Raw genomic sequence first — 15,399 nt, forward strand, 5'->3', positions numbered from 1 at the left:
TATCCTTCTAGTTTTTGTACTCATCCTATACAACTTCCCAGCACTCAGTCCATAAATGGAAACTTTGTCGCTAAAATGTCTCTTCTTGAATATAATGCTAGTGACCTCATATTCACTGTCCTCACACCGCATCATCACCGAACTCACTGGCTGCAGTTACTCAAATCCAGTGAACCTGTTTCATGTCCTCTGCTTTCTCCCAGTAATCTTGCAGACCTGACTCATCTAGGAACTCAGCTGCACTATCAGCTCCTTCATGCCAAGTCACTCTGTGCCAGAGAACCAAAATAGGAAACTCCATCCCCATACCTCCTTCTGTCACTCAACAGATTGAAGATCCCTTCCTTGGAAGGCACACTCACGACCAAGGATCCACAGTCTGGTCCTTCCACACAAGCACTCTTCCATGCTTTCTCTTCACTCCTGTCTGTTTTACTTCTGTGCTTTGAAACCCCATTCACTACTCAGGCAAATGAAACTACCCAGAGTAAGGTGCAGCCTGTATTGCCACATGGAGCTGCCAATTCGGGGAAGCTGTGCCAATCACTCAATTATATATGTATATTAAATTACCCTGCATTAATTGCCAATTAAATAGTGCACCTGCATTTTGCAATAGGGACAGGGTATTAATATTATGATAAAAATATGTACTAAAAAGAGAAAATGAAACATTAGAAACCAAGTTTTGTACTGACTATAGGTTAAAACTAGCATAGATAAAATCTCAGAAAGTGACTGGTCAGCTAGCCTGGGGAAATACAGGTGGGCTGAGATGAAAGGCCTTTAACAGGCCAGAAAAACCAGGGATGGAAAAGACAGGTAAAATTTAAGACACCCTTGCCGATGTCAGGAGGAAAACATGGGCTGAAGTACAGGCTGTTTCATCCCCACTTATATGAGAGGTGTCTCATGAAGCCACAGGATTCCTTTAAATCAAGGCTGATACAGAAGCAGGGTCGTCTTAACAGCATCAAAGGCCCTTGGGCAAAGCAGTGCACTGAGGTCCCTTTTTTGATAGCAAAACAGAAACATAAATAGGCATCAGAAACATTGTGGGTCCCTATGCTCCTGGGGGCCCCAGCCAGTGCCCATTGTGCCCATATGTTAAGACAGCCCTGTACAAAAGCTTATATTCTCTCTGCCATTTTCCAACCTAAGGAGACCATCTCTTGCAGTGGCTGTGTTTCCTGGCCCTATCCAGATGGCATGCTGGATCAAGTACCATACCAGACCACATTAGACCAGAGGCTAATAGACATAGACACAGAATACACTGTGAATTTCCCCTTGGGATTAATAAAGTATCTATCTATCTATCTATCTATCTATCTATCTATCTATCTATCTATCTATCTATCTATCTATCTATCTATCTATCTATCTATCTATCTATCTATCTATCTATCTATCTATCTATCTATCTATCTATCTATCTATCTATCTATCTATCTATCTATCTATCTATCTATCTATCTATCTATCTATCTATCTATTAGGACAGGAAGCCACCTGGTAGCCTATTATCATTTTCTGTTATTGTAACCAACACGTCTTTACTCTGGTTGCATATATTTTGAGTACATTATCTACTAGCCATCCCCTGCGACTTCGCCCACGTAGAAGTGGAAATGGACAGCGAGGAAGACCCTGCCCAGCTCCCCACTCCTGATGTCACACTTCACCCTCCCCTCCGCCTGCAGCCTCTGTCTCAGAATAGTGCAAATTTTTCGCTCTTGTAAGTGAACTATGATTCTTAACACAATGAGAGAAGTCGCAAAATCAACCAGAATATTCAAATTAATTCTAGAAAAAAGCCCAATCTAAATCCGTTCAGTATTTCACTCATTCGCTAGCTAAGCGGATCTAAGATACACCCTGAGGCTGGCACATGAGTGAGGAGGGCCCTGCCCCCCCTCCTTTTGGCCCGCTGCGTCTCTCTCAGATTCGTGCAAATAAATCGGTACCACAAGCGAAGTATGACACATAGTGCAATGAGAGAAGTCACAAAATCAACTGGAATGTTCATGCAAATTATAGAAAAAAAACCAGATCTAAATCCATTAAGAAGTTCTCTCGTGAAAAATGGACAGACACACAGATAGACAGACAGACAAACATTGGATTATATATATATAAAGATAATACTGGAATAACTATGTAACTTTTTCTCCTGTCTGTTTTATCACTCTGTCTAATTTCCTGGGGTTAAAGGAAAGGAGGAAAGTATTGAACTGTAATAGCAGTCAGTCCTGGCAGTCTTGAAAGGGTATGGTCTACATCAAGGCAGGATTAAGACCTCCCATATACCCCGGGTGACTCAATGAAATGAGATCTCACACATGAAGATTTGAGTGGAATGTCACATCATCCCCCCTCACTTTGGTGATTTGTGCTTGTGTACATTAAAGTGGGGGTGTTCCCCAGGGTGATTCTAGCTCTGTGTTAACCGTCAAGTGGGGGAGGTGGTTAGGATCATAATGTGTGATATGAAAAGGCCCCTAGCTGACCGGGACCCTGCCAAAGGGCCCTTAATGGTAGATCTGCCCCGGTCTACATAATAAACGTTATACAGGGAAATAGGGTCACTTTAGGTGTTATGGTTCAGCCAGGATTTCAGTCCTGGCTTGTGTTCAAATTGTTTTTTATGTCTGCATGTTTATGCTAATATTGCTAAATATGTTTTTTATTTTCATTATTCTGTGTTTTTTTGTTTTATATTTAATTTCTATGTATACAGAAATTGTACAGGAATGTATAGAGGTCTCCCAGGGTAGCATTAAGAATTGTAGCAAAAGCATCTTTTTTTGCGTATTTTAATGAATTTTTTGTTTTTTGACATTAATTTTTTAGACTGGATTTTATTGCTTGAGTTGCCTCTTTAGCAAACCCTGTGTGTTGCCTTCTTTTTTTAGTCTTGATTTTCGTTTCAGTAATATATTTTCAAAGTACCAGAGTTTTATGTATTTTTGTTCCCTCTTTGTTCATTTTTTGGTTTTGAAGATTGTTAAGCAGTGGCATAGCTGGGGGGGGGCGGTCTATTTTTGAGGGCTGCATTATTGACCACAAGGCTTAGTACAATTTGTGTGTAAGCAGCAGGGTTCGGAAAAATATCACTCATGTATGAAAAAAGTCAAATTCTCTGATTTTGTAACCACAAATGCTTGAAAAATAATGTTCAGACTGTCCTTCTGCATCAGACACAGCAGTGGAAATGTATGAGGCAATGACAAAAATAAACATAAACATTACACCGATAATAATTTCTAGGAAGATAAACAACTAATTTACAATTTATAATTTCGTTATTAATCCAAATGCGTTCTTGCTCTGCACAGAAAACATCCCCACCTATCACTTGTACCCTACTTTGGTTGTGGTTTTCGTAGCGTAATTATATTAAACTGATAATTAGAACACAGCTTATCAGTGCGTCTATACTATATTCTTGTCTAGATTATGCTTATAAATGTATATAAAAAAATATGCTGTTTCTTTATAAATGAATAAATCTATGCAAAATGTATCTTAACATTTCCCTATACGTCATTTTAATTTTCTATTTAAATAGTTTAACATATTCAGATATGTTGGAGGGCGGCAAATTGAAGCACTGCCCCGCCCTGCCCCACCGCGCCCCGAGTGGCACGAACTCGAGCTACGCCACTGTTGTTAAGGATCAATTGTCTGTTGCCATTATCCTGTTATGCCTGTGTAGGACAAAGCTGACTTAACTTTTTTAGGGGTCAAGTCATTTTGAACAGTAGACCTAAAGCCTGGGCCTAGGGCCTTTGGGTATTTGGTGGCAGGGTTGCACAACATATAACATATACTAACATGATGCCCACATACACTATAAGTGCCTGGGTGATACACACATAAAATGAATGAACACTGAGGTGATATACAAAAATACACAAGTTTAATTTGATATATAAAGGCGTAGAGGTACACAGGTAGAGCAGAATTGTTAACAGATTCCTGGCAAGATAAATGACTGGCTCAGAAACATTGAGAAACATGTGACTTTGAGTCTAACTCCTTCAGCTTCTTCTAATGCTGTACTTATTATGGATACTGTACATAAACAGAGGTGATAATTTCATAAAATAGACTGTTGGCATGCATTTCCTTAATACGGGCCACTTACTCTGATTAACCTCATAGGCTGACCCTCTCACCATGTCTTCATCATGAAGGCATTATTAAAATGACCTCCTACTTCAGATTCCCAAAATATATTTTTGGCTATTTATGGGCAGAATGCCCAGTCAGTGCCAAGATAAGATACCATCTCTAGCACACAGATGACACACATATGTTCTTTCCTATGAACATCTATTTCCACTTTAGCTGAATTATGGATGTGCAGAAGTTGTCTCTGTTCCCAGATTCTCTGTGGGCATCTCAGCAGAAGCCTGGTTTTTCACTGCAATTCCCAAGATTCCTTCGATGTCCTTGATCAGGCCCTATAAAGCAGATCACAACCACATTAGTCCTATTTAAGCAGGCTAAGTTGGTATCTTTTCCAGTTGTACTCCACCTATGATTGGCATTCCAAAAACATCACCAAATCATTCAGAAAACAATTGATTGGGCACAAATAAACTACATGGTGGTGAAGAGCTGGTACAGCAGGAGAGACCCTGGCATAACCAAGTAGAGAAGGCCCACCTCACATGGTCCACTTGCGTGCTTGGTTCTTATTAATTTGAAGTACCTGGAAGTTGCTTTCGCCCTGCATGCTGGGTGCCGAGATTTCCTGATGGATGGCAGAGAGATTGCGAGCAAAGGTCATGAGGGCCCCCTGGAGATGGTCGGCGATTGTTCTGGTAATGATATCCAAACAAATGGCTTTACTAATGACTCCTTAAAAACAATCCCCCCTCATTTAATGAGTATTTGCAACCTTCCCAGGCAGCGCTCTACTGGGACAAATGAAAGATGAGGTGCTGGTTTAACTTGTCAACGCAACGATTTGTGTAATAAATATCTTTTATTAATCAACCCAGCACTGCCTCACAGCATTCTGGGTGCGTGAGCATACGTATGCATGCTAAACTAAGTGGGGTGGGGTTTGTAAATTCTTACTCACAGCATCCCCAGAGTCTGTCTCCTGTGGTTGTCATGCAGAATCAGTAGTGTCCCCTGGCATTCCTGCAAACATAAAGATAAAAATATTGACTTTGAGCTGAATGTTCTGGAGATTTAAAAAACATAAAGGGGAACAAATCTAAGAAACAGCTAAGCCACATGCTGAGATAGGCAGAGGTTCACGTAAGCTAAGCATGGGCAAGCAGGGTGAACAAATCGGAGTCCAGTGAAGGCCCACTGCAAACAGTTTGAAAAAAAAAAATGATAAGACATACTAAGAAAGAAAATCAGAAGAAGCAAGAAAGTAAAACACTAGGCACGAAAGAGGGACAGCTGTGCCACAATACTACAGCCAAGGAACTCACTCCATTAGTAAAAGGAACAAATTAACAAAATTGAGGGCAAGTCAGAGACTCAGATGCCCAGCACTATGGAATTCCATGGGACTAAAGTGTCAGTTTAGGAATAAGTGGACTACAAACTGGAAAAATCGGTGAAACTTAACCTCATCAGGGAGACAAGGGTGCTAAATGGAAGAGGACAACTCAATGAGTCAGTTGAACCATATGCCGAATGATTCCATGGAAGCAGTGTGAGTTACATGTTGGACAAGTCATAGGGTCAATCGTGCCAGGCCATAGTCTGGCAATTTTGACAGCTGAAACATACAATTCATGTAGGAGATTTTAGACAGCAAGTTGAGCTGGAGCTAGGAAATTTCATTCTGAGCCAGTTATGAAACAATGGACACAGGTGACAAGTTGAAGGCAGAGATGACCTACACTCTTTAAAATGTCAGGTTAGCTTCACAGGGACTAGACAGATAGACAAATGAGCAAGACTGTCGTGTAGTACAATCTAGACGAGAACAAACCATTCAGCCTAACAAAACTTGCCAGTCCTAACCAATTATTTCTTCCAAAATAACATCAAGTCAAGTTTTGAAGTCTTACTGTCTACCATGCTTGTTGGTAGTTTATTCCACAAGCTTGTGGTTGTCTTTGTGAAGAAAAACTTCCAAATGTTTGCGTGAAATTTACTTGTAACAAGTTTCCAACTGTGTCCTTTGTTCTTAAAGAACTCATTTTAAAGTCTTAGTCTCGATCCACTGTACTAATTCCCTTCATAGTTTTAAACACTTCAATCATGTCACCTCTTAATCTTATTTTGCTTAAACTGTAAAGGCTCAGCTCTTTTAACCTTTCTTCATAATTCATCCCCTGTAGCCCTGGAATCAGCCTAGTCGCTCTTCTCTGGACCCTTTCTAGTGCTGTTATGTCCTTTTTATAACCTGGAGACCAAAACTGTACACAGGACTCCAGATGAGGCCTCACCAGTGTGTTACAAAGCTTGAGCAGAACCTCCTTGGACTTGTACGCTACACATCAAGGCGCTATATATCCTAACATGCTGTTGGCCTTCTTAATGGCTTCTGAGCACTCTCTGGCAGTTGATAGCATAGAGTACATCACGACTCTTAAATCCTTCTCATAAGGACTGTGGACCAATCAATACAGAGACACACACACATCATGGAGATCTAAGGTGTACTTATGCTACACTGAAACTGCTGATTCACTGACTGATTAAGTAACAGGGACACCTGTGACTTCACCGAAACAAATAACCACAAGGGGGTCAAGTACAGGGTGATTCCCAAGGGCGGAGCCCCGAGATATAATGTATTACTGTCTTAATAATGAAGCAATCCTAACAAAATAAAGGTCATAAAAGACCACAGTATCCTGGATAAACGTACATATGATTGAGGCATGGAGCTCTTTATGACTTATTTGTGTATAAATTAGATGACCATGAGATCAGTGTAAGTTATTTCCAGCAAGAGGGGGCAACCTGTCACACGCCAGCTCGCAACATGGCACTAACTGAATTGTTTTTTTGGCAATCGGGTCATTTCAAAGGGACTAAGACCACCTCGTTTTCCAGACTTGTCACCTCCAGATTTCTTCCTTTGGGGAGCACTGAAAGGAAAGAACAAGCCTCGTACACTGGAACAATTGTAGAGAAACATTGAGTGGGAAATTGCTGCCATCACCCCTACAATGCTTGCAGATACCTTTGCCAATATGGAGCTCCATATCGATTAATGTTTGCAGGAAGAAGGTGTCCATTTCCAACACCAAATGTGGTTGGATCATTTAGACATCTGTCAGGGTATGCACTGTATTTATTTCATTTCTATCGCTTCATTATTATGTGAGTAACACAACATAACTCGGGGCTTCATCCGTTAGAATCTCCTTGTATGATGAGTTGGGTATGAGCTGTGAGTTATGTGCCAGTGTAACAAGTATAGTGACAGCTAACTATGGAAGGTATTTTGCTATGTTGCAACTTTGTGCTAAATTCCATTACTTTAATTTTTTCCCCTCATCAAACAACACTCAATACTCCAGGATGACAAAGCAAAGAATCTGGAGCGGTCTCCCCTCGACTTTCTCATATACTCAGATATAAGGGATGGAAATTTGAGGAGTAAACCGCAAGACAATGATTATATTTTTATATTATGTACATTAAATAACCATCAATAACAAATTAAGTCAAATTAATAATATATTGAACAATTATTATAAAAGTAAAGTTGAATAAATCGGACTCTGCAGTTGCATGAATAAAAGGTAAAGTACCACTTCTGGTTAGTGGAAATAGCCCAAAAGTTGATAGAAATCTACGTTTTGTACCTAATACTTGAATGCAAAATGTGGTTGACCTAACTGAAAGCATACTCAAGTTATCATGTTTACACAAACACACACACAGACATAATTCCAAAAATGGTATTTTCACACTCAGGGAGGTCTAAAACATCGAGATCATCAAAATCTCGAAATGGAATTTTTGGAGGATTCCAATACATTCCCTATACTTTGTATATGAGAAAGTAAAAAGGATTTTAGAATTTTTTGTCAATTTATTAAAAATTAAAAGACTAAAATATTCTGTTGACACAAGTATTGAGACCCTTTACTCAGTACGTGAATCACCTTTGGCGTTTACTACAGCCTGAAGACTTCTTGGGTTTGACACAACAAGCTTCACACACACGCATTTGGGTATTTTGTCCCCTTCTTCTCTGCAGATCCTCTCAGTCTCTTGTTAGGTCAGATGGAGAACATCAGCAGACAACTATTCTCAGGTTTCTGCAGAGATATTCGATTGGGGTCAGGTCCAGACTCTGGACCATTGAAGGACATTCCTAGAGTTGTCCCTAAGCCACTCCTGTGTTGTCTTTGCTTTGTGTTTAGGGTCACTGTCCTGTTGAAAGGTGAATCTTTGGGCCAGTCTGAGGTCCAGAGTACTCTGGAACAGGTTTTCATTAAGGATATCTGTCTGGTTTCCCAGTTCCTGCCACTGAAAAACAACCAAACAACACGATGCTGCCAACATTATGCTTCACCATTGGAATGGTCTTGCACAGGTAATGAGCAGAGCCTGGTTTTCTCCAGACATGACACTGTGGGCTACTTTGTGTATTAGAAGAGGCTTCTGTCTGGCCAGTCTGTCATAAAGCCCTTATTGGTGGAGTGTTGTAATGATGGTTGTCCTTCTGGATGTTTCTCTCATCTCCACAAAGCTCCTCTGGAGCTCAACCTGAGTAACCATTAGGTTCTTGGTCACCTTTCACACTATTTCTCAGTTTGTCCTGTTGGCCAGCTCCTGGAAGTGTCATGGTTGTTCCAAATGTATTCCATTATTATGGAGACCACTTTGCTCTTGTGTACCTTCAATGCTGCAGAGAGTTTTTGTGGCCTTCCCCAGATCTGTGCTTTTACACAATCCTGTCTGTAAGCTATGCCGGGAATTCTTTCAAACCCCTGACTACGTTTTTGCTGTGATAAAACTTGTCAACTGTTGGGACCTTGTATAGACAGGGGTGCGCCTTTCATAATCATGTGCAATCAACTGAGCCGACCACAGGTGGACTGCAAACAAGGTGTAGAAACATCTCAATGATGATCAACAGACTGGCAGGCACCTGAGCCAGATATGAAGAGCATCATAGCAAACAGCCTGAATACTTGTATCAATGTGATATTTCACTTTTTTATTTTTGACAAATTTACAAAAAAATTCTAAAATGTTGTTTTTGCTTTTTTTATTCTGGGGTATAAAGTGTTGCTTTTTTTGGGCAAAAAAAATAATTGAAATGATTTTAGTGGGGCAGCACGGTGGTGCAGTGGGTAGTGCTGCTGCCTCGCAGTTAGGAGACTTCCCGGTTTCCTACCTGCATGGAGCTTGGATGTTCTCCTTGTGTCTGCTCTGGTTTCCTCCCACAGTCCAAAGACATGCAGGTTGGGTGCATTGGCGATTCTAAATTGTCCCTTGTGTGTGTGTGTGTGTGTGTGTGTGTGTGTGCGCGCCCTGCAGTGGGTTGGCGCCCTGCCCCGGGTTTGTTTCCCGCCTTGCGCCCTGTGTTGGCTGGGATTGGCTCCAGCAGACCCCTGTGACCCTGTAGTTAGGATATAGCGGGTTGGATAATGGATGGATGGATGGATGATTTTAGCACAATACTGTAACAACAAAATGTCAAAAAAATGAAGGATGGCGAGTACTTTCTGAATTCACTGTAACACACTTGAACTTTTAGTTTGGGCAATATGTCAGATTAACTAGTGGAACATCTTAAACCAACTTTAGTTGATTAAATAATCCTTTGAAATTTCCCTAGAGATGAGCGCTTGAGGCTGACACACCTAATGGCCTATAATGAAGGACACCTACTGTGGCCATTGCCATAGCCTTAAATTAGTGAACAAAGATATTCTTACTGCATTAACAGTCTGTCTTACCTTGATGTCAAATCCAACTCCAAGTGCCTGGCACATATGAAGGAATACTTTGTACTGCACCATGGACAGGTTAGTGTGTCTGAGGTGGGGACACATCACAGCATAGCGGCAGGAGCTTCCAGGACCCTGAAGAAGATCATCAAAAGTTTGTCACACACACACCTTGATCTGTAGAGTAGTGTGAGGGCACCTTCACCAGTACAAGTGGCACAAGGGTACAGTACTGTAGGTGGGTGCATGCCTATTAATTTTAACATTTTAATTAAGTGGAATGATTTACAAAGCAAAATTATAATCTGTAATATTCCATGTATTAATGAATGGCAGCCTTTCCAGTACAGTGCACAAATAGCCAAGTGCTCACCTACATCCTTCTACTGGGTTTGCACGATTGGCCATGTATGCAAAGCTGCACACACAGATAAACCCACACTAACACACACTCATAAACTTTCAAATGTATGGACATCTACTAATTTGCAACCATATATATAGACTTGGAAAAATGCCTATGCACAAAGTAGTATATCTATAAATATAAACACATAAACGCATATACAGTATAATCAGACATCACTTTAAATATAATGCCCATATGCAAGGTTAGTTATAGTGGTGATGACTGAAACAGTTAGTGTGAAATTGAATTTGCAGTGAAACCCGGTGTTTCACTTCATGGAAAAATTCATGAAACAAATTGGCATTCTGTTTTCAGCAAAATGTGTGCCATTGATGAAGAAGAAAGATGTTTAGTCCCTTCTGGAAAAATTTTCATTCATTAATTCAGCATTTAAATGAAGGTCTCTAATGGATCAATGTCCTGTCACGTGCAGATATCTTGATGAGGTGCCTGAAGCATTCTAGTTGATACGATCCCCACTTGACCAATTATGATGACAGACTTGGCAATCGCAATCCTAAAGATGCATCGGAGACAGAAAAGAAACCTGAAGCTCCATGGAGCTTAGAGACTGCATATCCTTAGCCTTTTCTGCAAGAATCAAGAAACAGATATGGATAGTTGCCAAGTAATGGGTATACCGCCATGAAGGAAAAAGAAAGAAGAAAAAAAGAATGAATACCAGAGAGAGAGGAGCTAGCAGTTCAGTTGCGTCAGGGCATAGGCAAAACCCATCTGCTTTTTAAAACCTAAAAACTCTGCTGCTACAAAAATAAGCTGACAAAAAAGGATCGGGAGAAGGATTGTCACCTTAATCGTAGTAAAAGTCAAAACCAGAAGATTAAGAGAATCGGACACCAATACCAAAAACTTAGAAAAAAAATGGAGTCAAAAGGCCTTGCTGTGATTCGTAAACTGGAGATCACGAGGAGAGGCAAATCCACTGGGAACGACTAACAACAATCTCAGACATCAATGAGCGTTTGATGTCAACTTTTAAAGAATGATCATGTCACGTTATATGTCACTTCTGGGGGCTGGTGGGGAGTGACCTAGCAACCGGGACCCTTTTCCTAGCAACAGCTACACCAAGTAGCAATGTCAATGCATAAACAAAATGGGGTTGCAGTAAATCAAACATCAGCTGATTAGAATTCTATACATTGTGCTGTAGCAGAGGCAAAAGATGAGATAAGGTAAAAGCCAAATACTTGGCATGCCAACTGGGCAAAACCCAATTTCATTCCAACAAAAAACCCCAAAATTTTAATAAAACACGGTGCCCTCAATGGCACCCTCTGGCTGGGACAATAGCACTGCAAACAGTGCTCTTTTAATGGACGCACTTTCTCTGTCTCTCTCTTGCTCTTTATGGCGGTCAGGTCGAAAATGAGACACCACCTTTCTGGAAGCGTCTCCCTTTTATAATAAAGGTCGGGGCCTCGTTGCCCTCATAGGGGCAGTTTCTCAATGCTGTCAGGGAAAAGGGAGACAAGACTGTTAGCGACAGCGCCCCCTCTCATCCTGGGGTGGTACCACATACCTTAGGTGAGACCGAAAGATGACCCTGTGGCAACACGTGTGACAACATAATAAAACACAATGTCTGTCTCTCTGTTTCCTGTACAATCCTACACCCCTTGATCAATATGGACTGAATTTTGTATAGTTTCTCTCAGGGCCACATGGATAAGACCCAAAATGTTGACCCTGGGCATCCCAGTGTTTTCTTTTTTTGTATGTGCTACAGTTTGCACACCAGTGCCACCTGCTGGTTCAGAGCAAGTGAAACCTCCAACTATGAACTGTCAGTCAGTCAGTCAGTCATCTTCCAACCCGCTATATCCTAAAACAGGGTCACGGGGGTCTGCTGGAGCCAATCCCAGCCAGCACAGGGTGGCAGCCCACTGCAGGGCACACACACACACAAACACACCAAACACACACTAGGGACAATTTGTCCAGCCTGAAATAAGAGGATGAGTCAGACATGACAGCATTTATGGATACAACCCAGCAAAGAGTTACCACAATTTTAAACCTAAAACGAACACATTCTCAACTCACAATAGCAGATACATGGACGGAGAGGCAGTGTGGATGATGGATGGGACAGCTAGCAATAACAACAGCGTCACCCTTTGAAAAAACACATGAACCTTTGTGTTCTTTTCTCTGCAACCCATTCTGCAAATATACCCAAGCAGTACCTGGTACTTTGGCTAATAACATACAAATAACCACACAAGGAGACTCTGTGATGTCCAAATCATTCCAACATGTCAAAATGACCTTGAAACAAGGTTTATAAAAAGCACAAAAAATGATTTCTGTCTGAATCATAACAGCTGGCGTGAAGGGGCGGCTTCTCACGTAGTGAGATTCTCTTGAGGAGAAAACACAGTAACAGACAGGAAAGCTCCATGGCGCTTAGAGAGTGCATATCCTCAACATCTTCTGCATGAATCAAGAAGCACGAAAGGGTAGCTTACTAAGTAATGGGTGTACTGCCACAAAGGGAAAAAAGGAAGAAAAAAAAATGAATAAATACCAGAGAGAGGAGCTGGCAGTTCACTGGGTCAGGCCATAGGCAAAGCCCACCTGCTTTTTAAAACCTAAACTCAATATCAGCATGTCACATTTTAAAAAGCGCGCTATGCTCCTCTGCTGTGATGTGAAGGAGAGGCATAAACATAACAGATTTCTACTAGTGTGCGACAGATCAGCTGCAATACGCAGCTTCAGAAAAACATACAGGTAAACTCAGAAGTGGAGGAGAGGTTTTAGGAAGCAGGATTCCTCATCATTTGTCATGGCATTGCCTTATTTTCACCTTTTATACTTTTTATTGTGTACATCTTAATAAAATGTCACTTATCACTCAGTGGTCAGGTAATCTAGCACTTCCTCCTCTCTACATCTGTAACTGCAGGCAAACTAGACAGAGTAAAGAATCAGACAAGAGTTAAGTTACACATTTGATTGTGTATTATTGATACAAATGTATTAAGGAAGCAGAATTCAATGTGAATACAGTATTGGCAACATACCCTCACAGCCTAAGTAGCTTTGCATCTTGCGTCCATAGGCAGCTCTTGGCTTATCTTCAGTCTAGTTATTTTACTACTACATGGCCTTTAAATGGAGTATTGAAACTGACTACATGCCTGTCTCATTATGGCTGCCGAGACTGAGTTTTCTTCATCATGGCCAGATGATGAGAGAGAGAGAGAGATGGGTAAAGGCAAGGTGACCAACTTTATACCATTCCTAAACCATAAAACACAAACCAAAGGGGCATTGTGGTACAGAATGGCCTCTGATTCATAACCAATCATAAAGAGCAATACTGTAGACCAATAGAAATCTGACACAACTAATCCCCCAGTTGCTTTGTTTAGTCGCTTTATGGCAGCCCTTCAAGTCCAAACCTTGCCAAGCTGGTCCGATGTCACATCCTGAGTCAGTCCTAAAGACACGGGAGGTTGGATAGGCAGACATCAAAGCACCGCTGTTCTCATCAATGAAGTAAAACATGCCTCCTGAAAACACCATCTAATATTATATTTGCTTTGTCTAGTTTACAGATAAACACATACAAAATATTCATCAACTTTAACGTTATAAATCAGTCCACCACACTCGTTTTCCACTACAAAAAAACTTTGAAACCTCCAATAAAAAAAATCTCTTTTCAATGAGTTTTGCATTTTGCAATTTCTAAATCACACTTTGAAACAAGTTTTAATGTCATTTTCTTCAAATTATTAATAATTAATTCATGTAGCACTCTCCTCACTAATCAACGCACCTAACGTAGACGGAGGAGAACCACTTCAGCCTCCACCAGTCGTGCACCACACTTTAGCAATTAGCCGGTGAAGCTGTGAGAGAGGCAGTTAGCCAGTCGGAGGTGGCCAATAAGAAACTGTGTTCAAATCGAGACTTGCTTGTTCTGCTCGTTACTCAGTGACAAGGATAACTACAACCTGATGCACACGTGCACATCAAATTCCACAGGCTCAGACATTGGTTTGATACATCCCAGTACAATTACACACAGACTCATAGGCATGTGTACGCTGATGCATATGTGTGCACGTACTTACAAATATTTACAAACTTAACATGGATGTGATGAGGCATTCAGATATACTGTATGTAAATATACATTTTGTCCACTAGGGGGCATCTCAGAGCCCCCAAATCCTGCATTCAATTAAACATATATATTTGTTGCTGCAGTAACAGGTTCCTTGATCAAACACCAAGTAAAATCGCTTCTCCTCCACTCCAGGTGAGTTTTGTCCTTCCTCCAACGTAAGGTGGAGTGGTCTCTGTTATTCTGGACCTGGGAGTACGTCTGGTGCCACAGCTTCACTCCAGGAAGCACTTCAGGTTGAGGCGCAACCTACGTAATATAAGGGATCATCCTGCCTGCAGCTCCTACTGATGGCTCCCATGAAACCAAGGAGGGCTGTCCAGTGGGACAAGAACGTCCATGTTACTCTTGTGAAAGACCAACCGGCATCCCAGCTGGTATAGACACTGCTCCCTTACCTGGCCAGGAGGTCTTGATAATGAAAGGTCAGGGAGGGACCAATTATATCTCCTTTCTATTACAGGACCTGGAGGTAGATGGAGGTTACAGCGGCTATAGTGGGAGTGGTGTCTTAACAACCTCTGAGTGACACCCGGGATGGACTTGGGAACTGACTGGGAAGGTCAGCACAGGGGCTGACTGCCTGCTATGGACAGAGCACCGGCCGCCCTGTACAGTGGATGGCAGAATCCCATCTGGCAAGCCCCAGTATGAACACCTGCAGGGCAGCAATGGGGTTGTGGTCTCAAGATGCCTACCGTGTTGGGTTCTGTGAGAGCTACCAGGATGAGCTCTTGGACAGTAGCTATACAAGGACCGTGGTGGTCCTGCCTGACTCGGAAGTGCTTTGGGGCACTGGAGTGGATAGCCCTTCACTTGACTCAGCGGAGTTAGTGTTAAGTGAGGAGGAAGGACAAAATTCATCTGGGAGCAGAAGAGGTGCAGAAAAAGCAAAGGAAAAAATGAAAAGAAAGTGTTGTGCTGTATTT

General features: G+C 41.5%; 1 protein-coding gene across 2 annotated transcripts in view; it reads right to left on the bottom strand.

The window, feature by feature from the left end:
• Positions 1–3,567: 3,567 nt before the first annotated feature.
• iqch (IQ motif containing H) overlaps positions 3,568–15,399 on the bottom strand; it is a 98,991-nt gene continuing 87,159 nt past the window's right edge. For both annotated transcript variants that reach the window (XM_039773511.1, XM_039773512.1), the window contains exons 18-21: positions 9,909–10,034; positions 5,096–5,157; positions 4,721–4,829; positions 3,568–4,469 (exon numbers count right to left, since the gene is read on the bottom strand). In XM_039773511.1, the coding sequence (XP_039629445.1) occupies positions 4,359–4,469; positions 4,721–4,829; positions 5,096–5,157; positions 9,909–10,034 (408 nt within the window). In that variant the 3' untranslated portion in view covers positions 3,568–4,358. The remainder of the gene's footprint in view (positions 4,470–4,720; positions 4,830–5,095; positions 5,158–9,908; positions 10,035–15,399) is intronic.

The sequence above is a fragment of the Polypterus senegalus genome, chromosome 12, assembly GCF_016835505.1.
Source record: "Polypterus senegalus isolate Bchr_013 chromosome 12, ASM1683550v1, whole genome shotgun sequence".
Classification (NCBI taxonomy): domain Eukaryota; kingdom Metazoa; phylum Chordata; class Cladistia; order Polypteriformes; family Polypteridae; genus Polypterus; species Polypterus senegalus.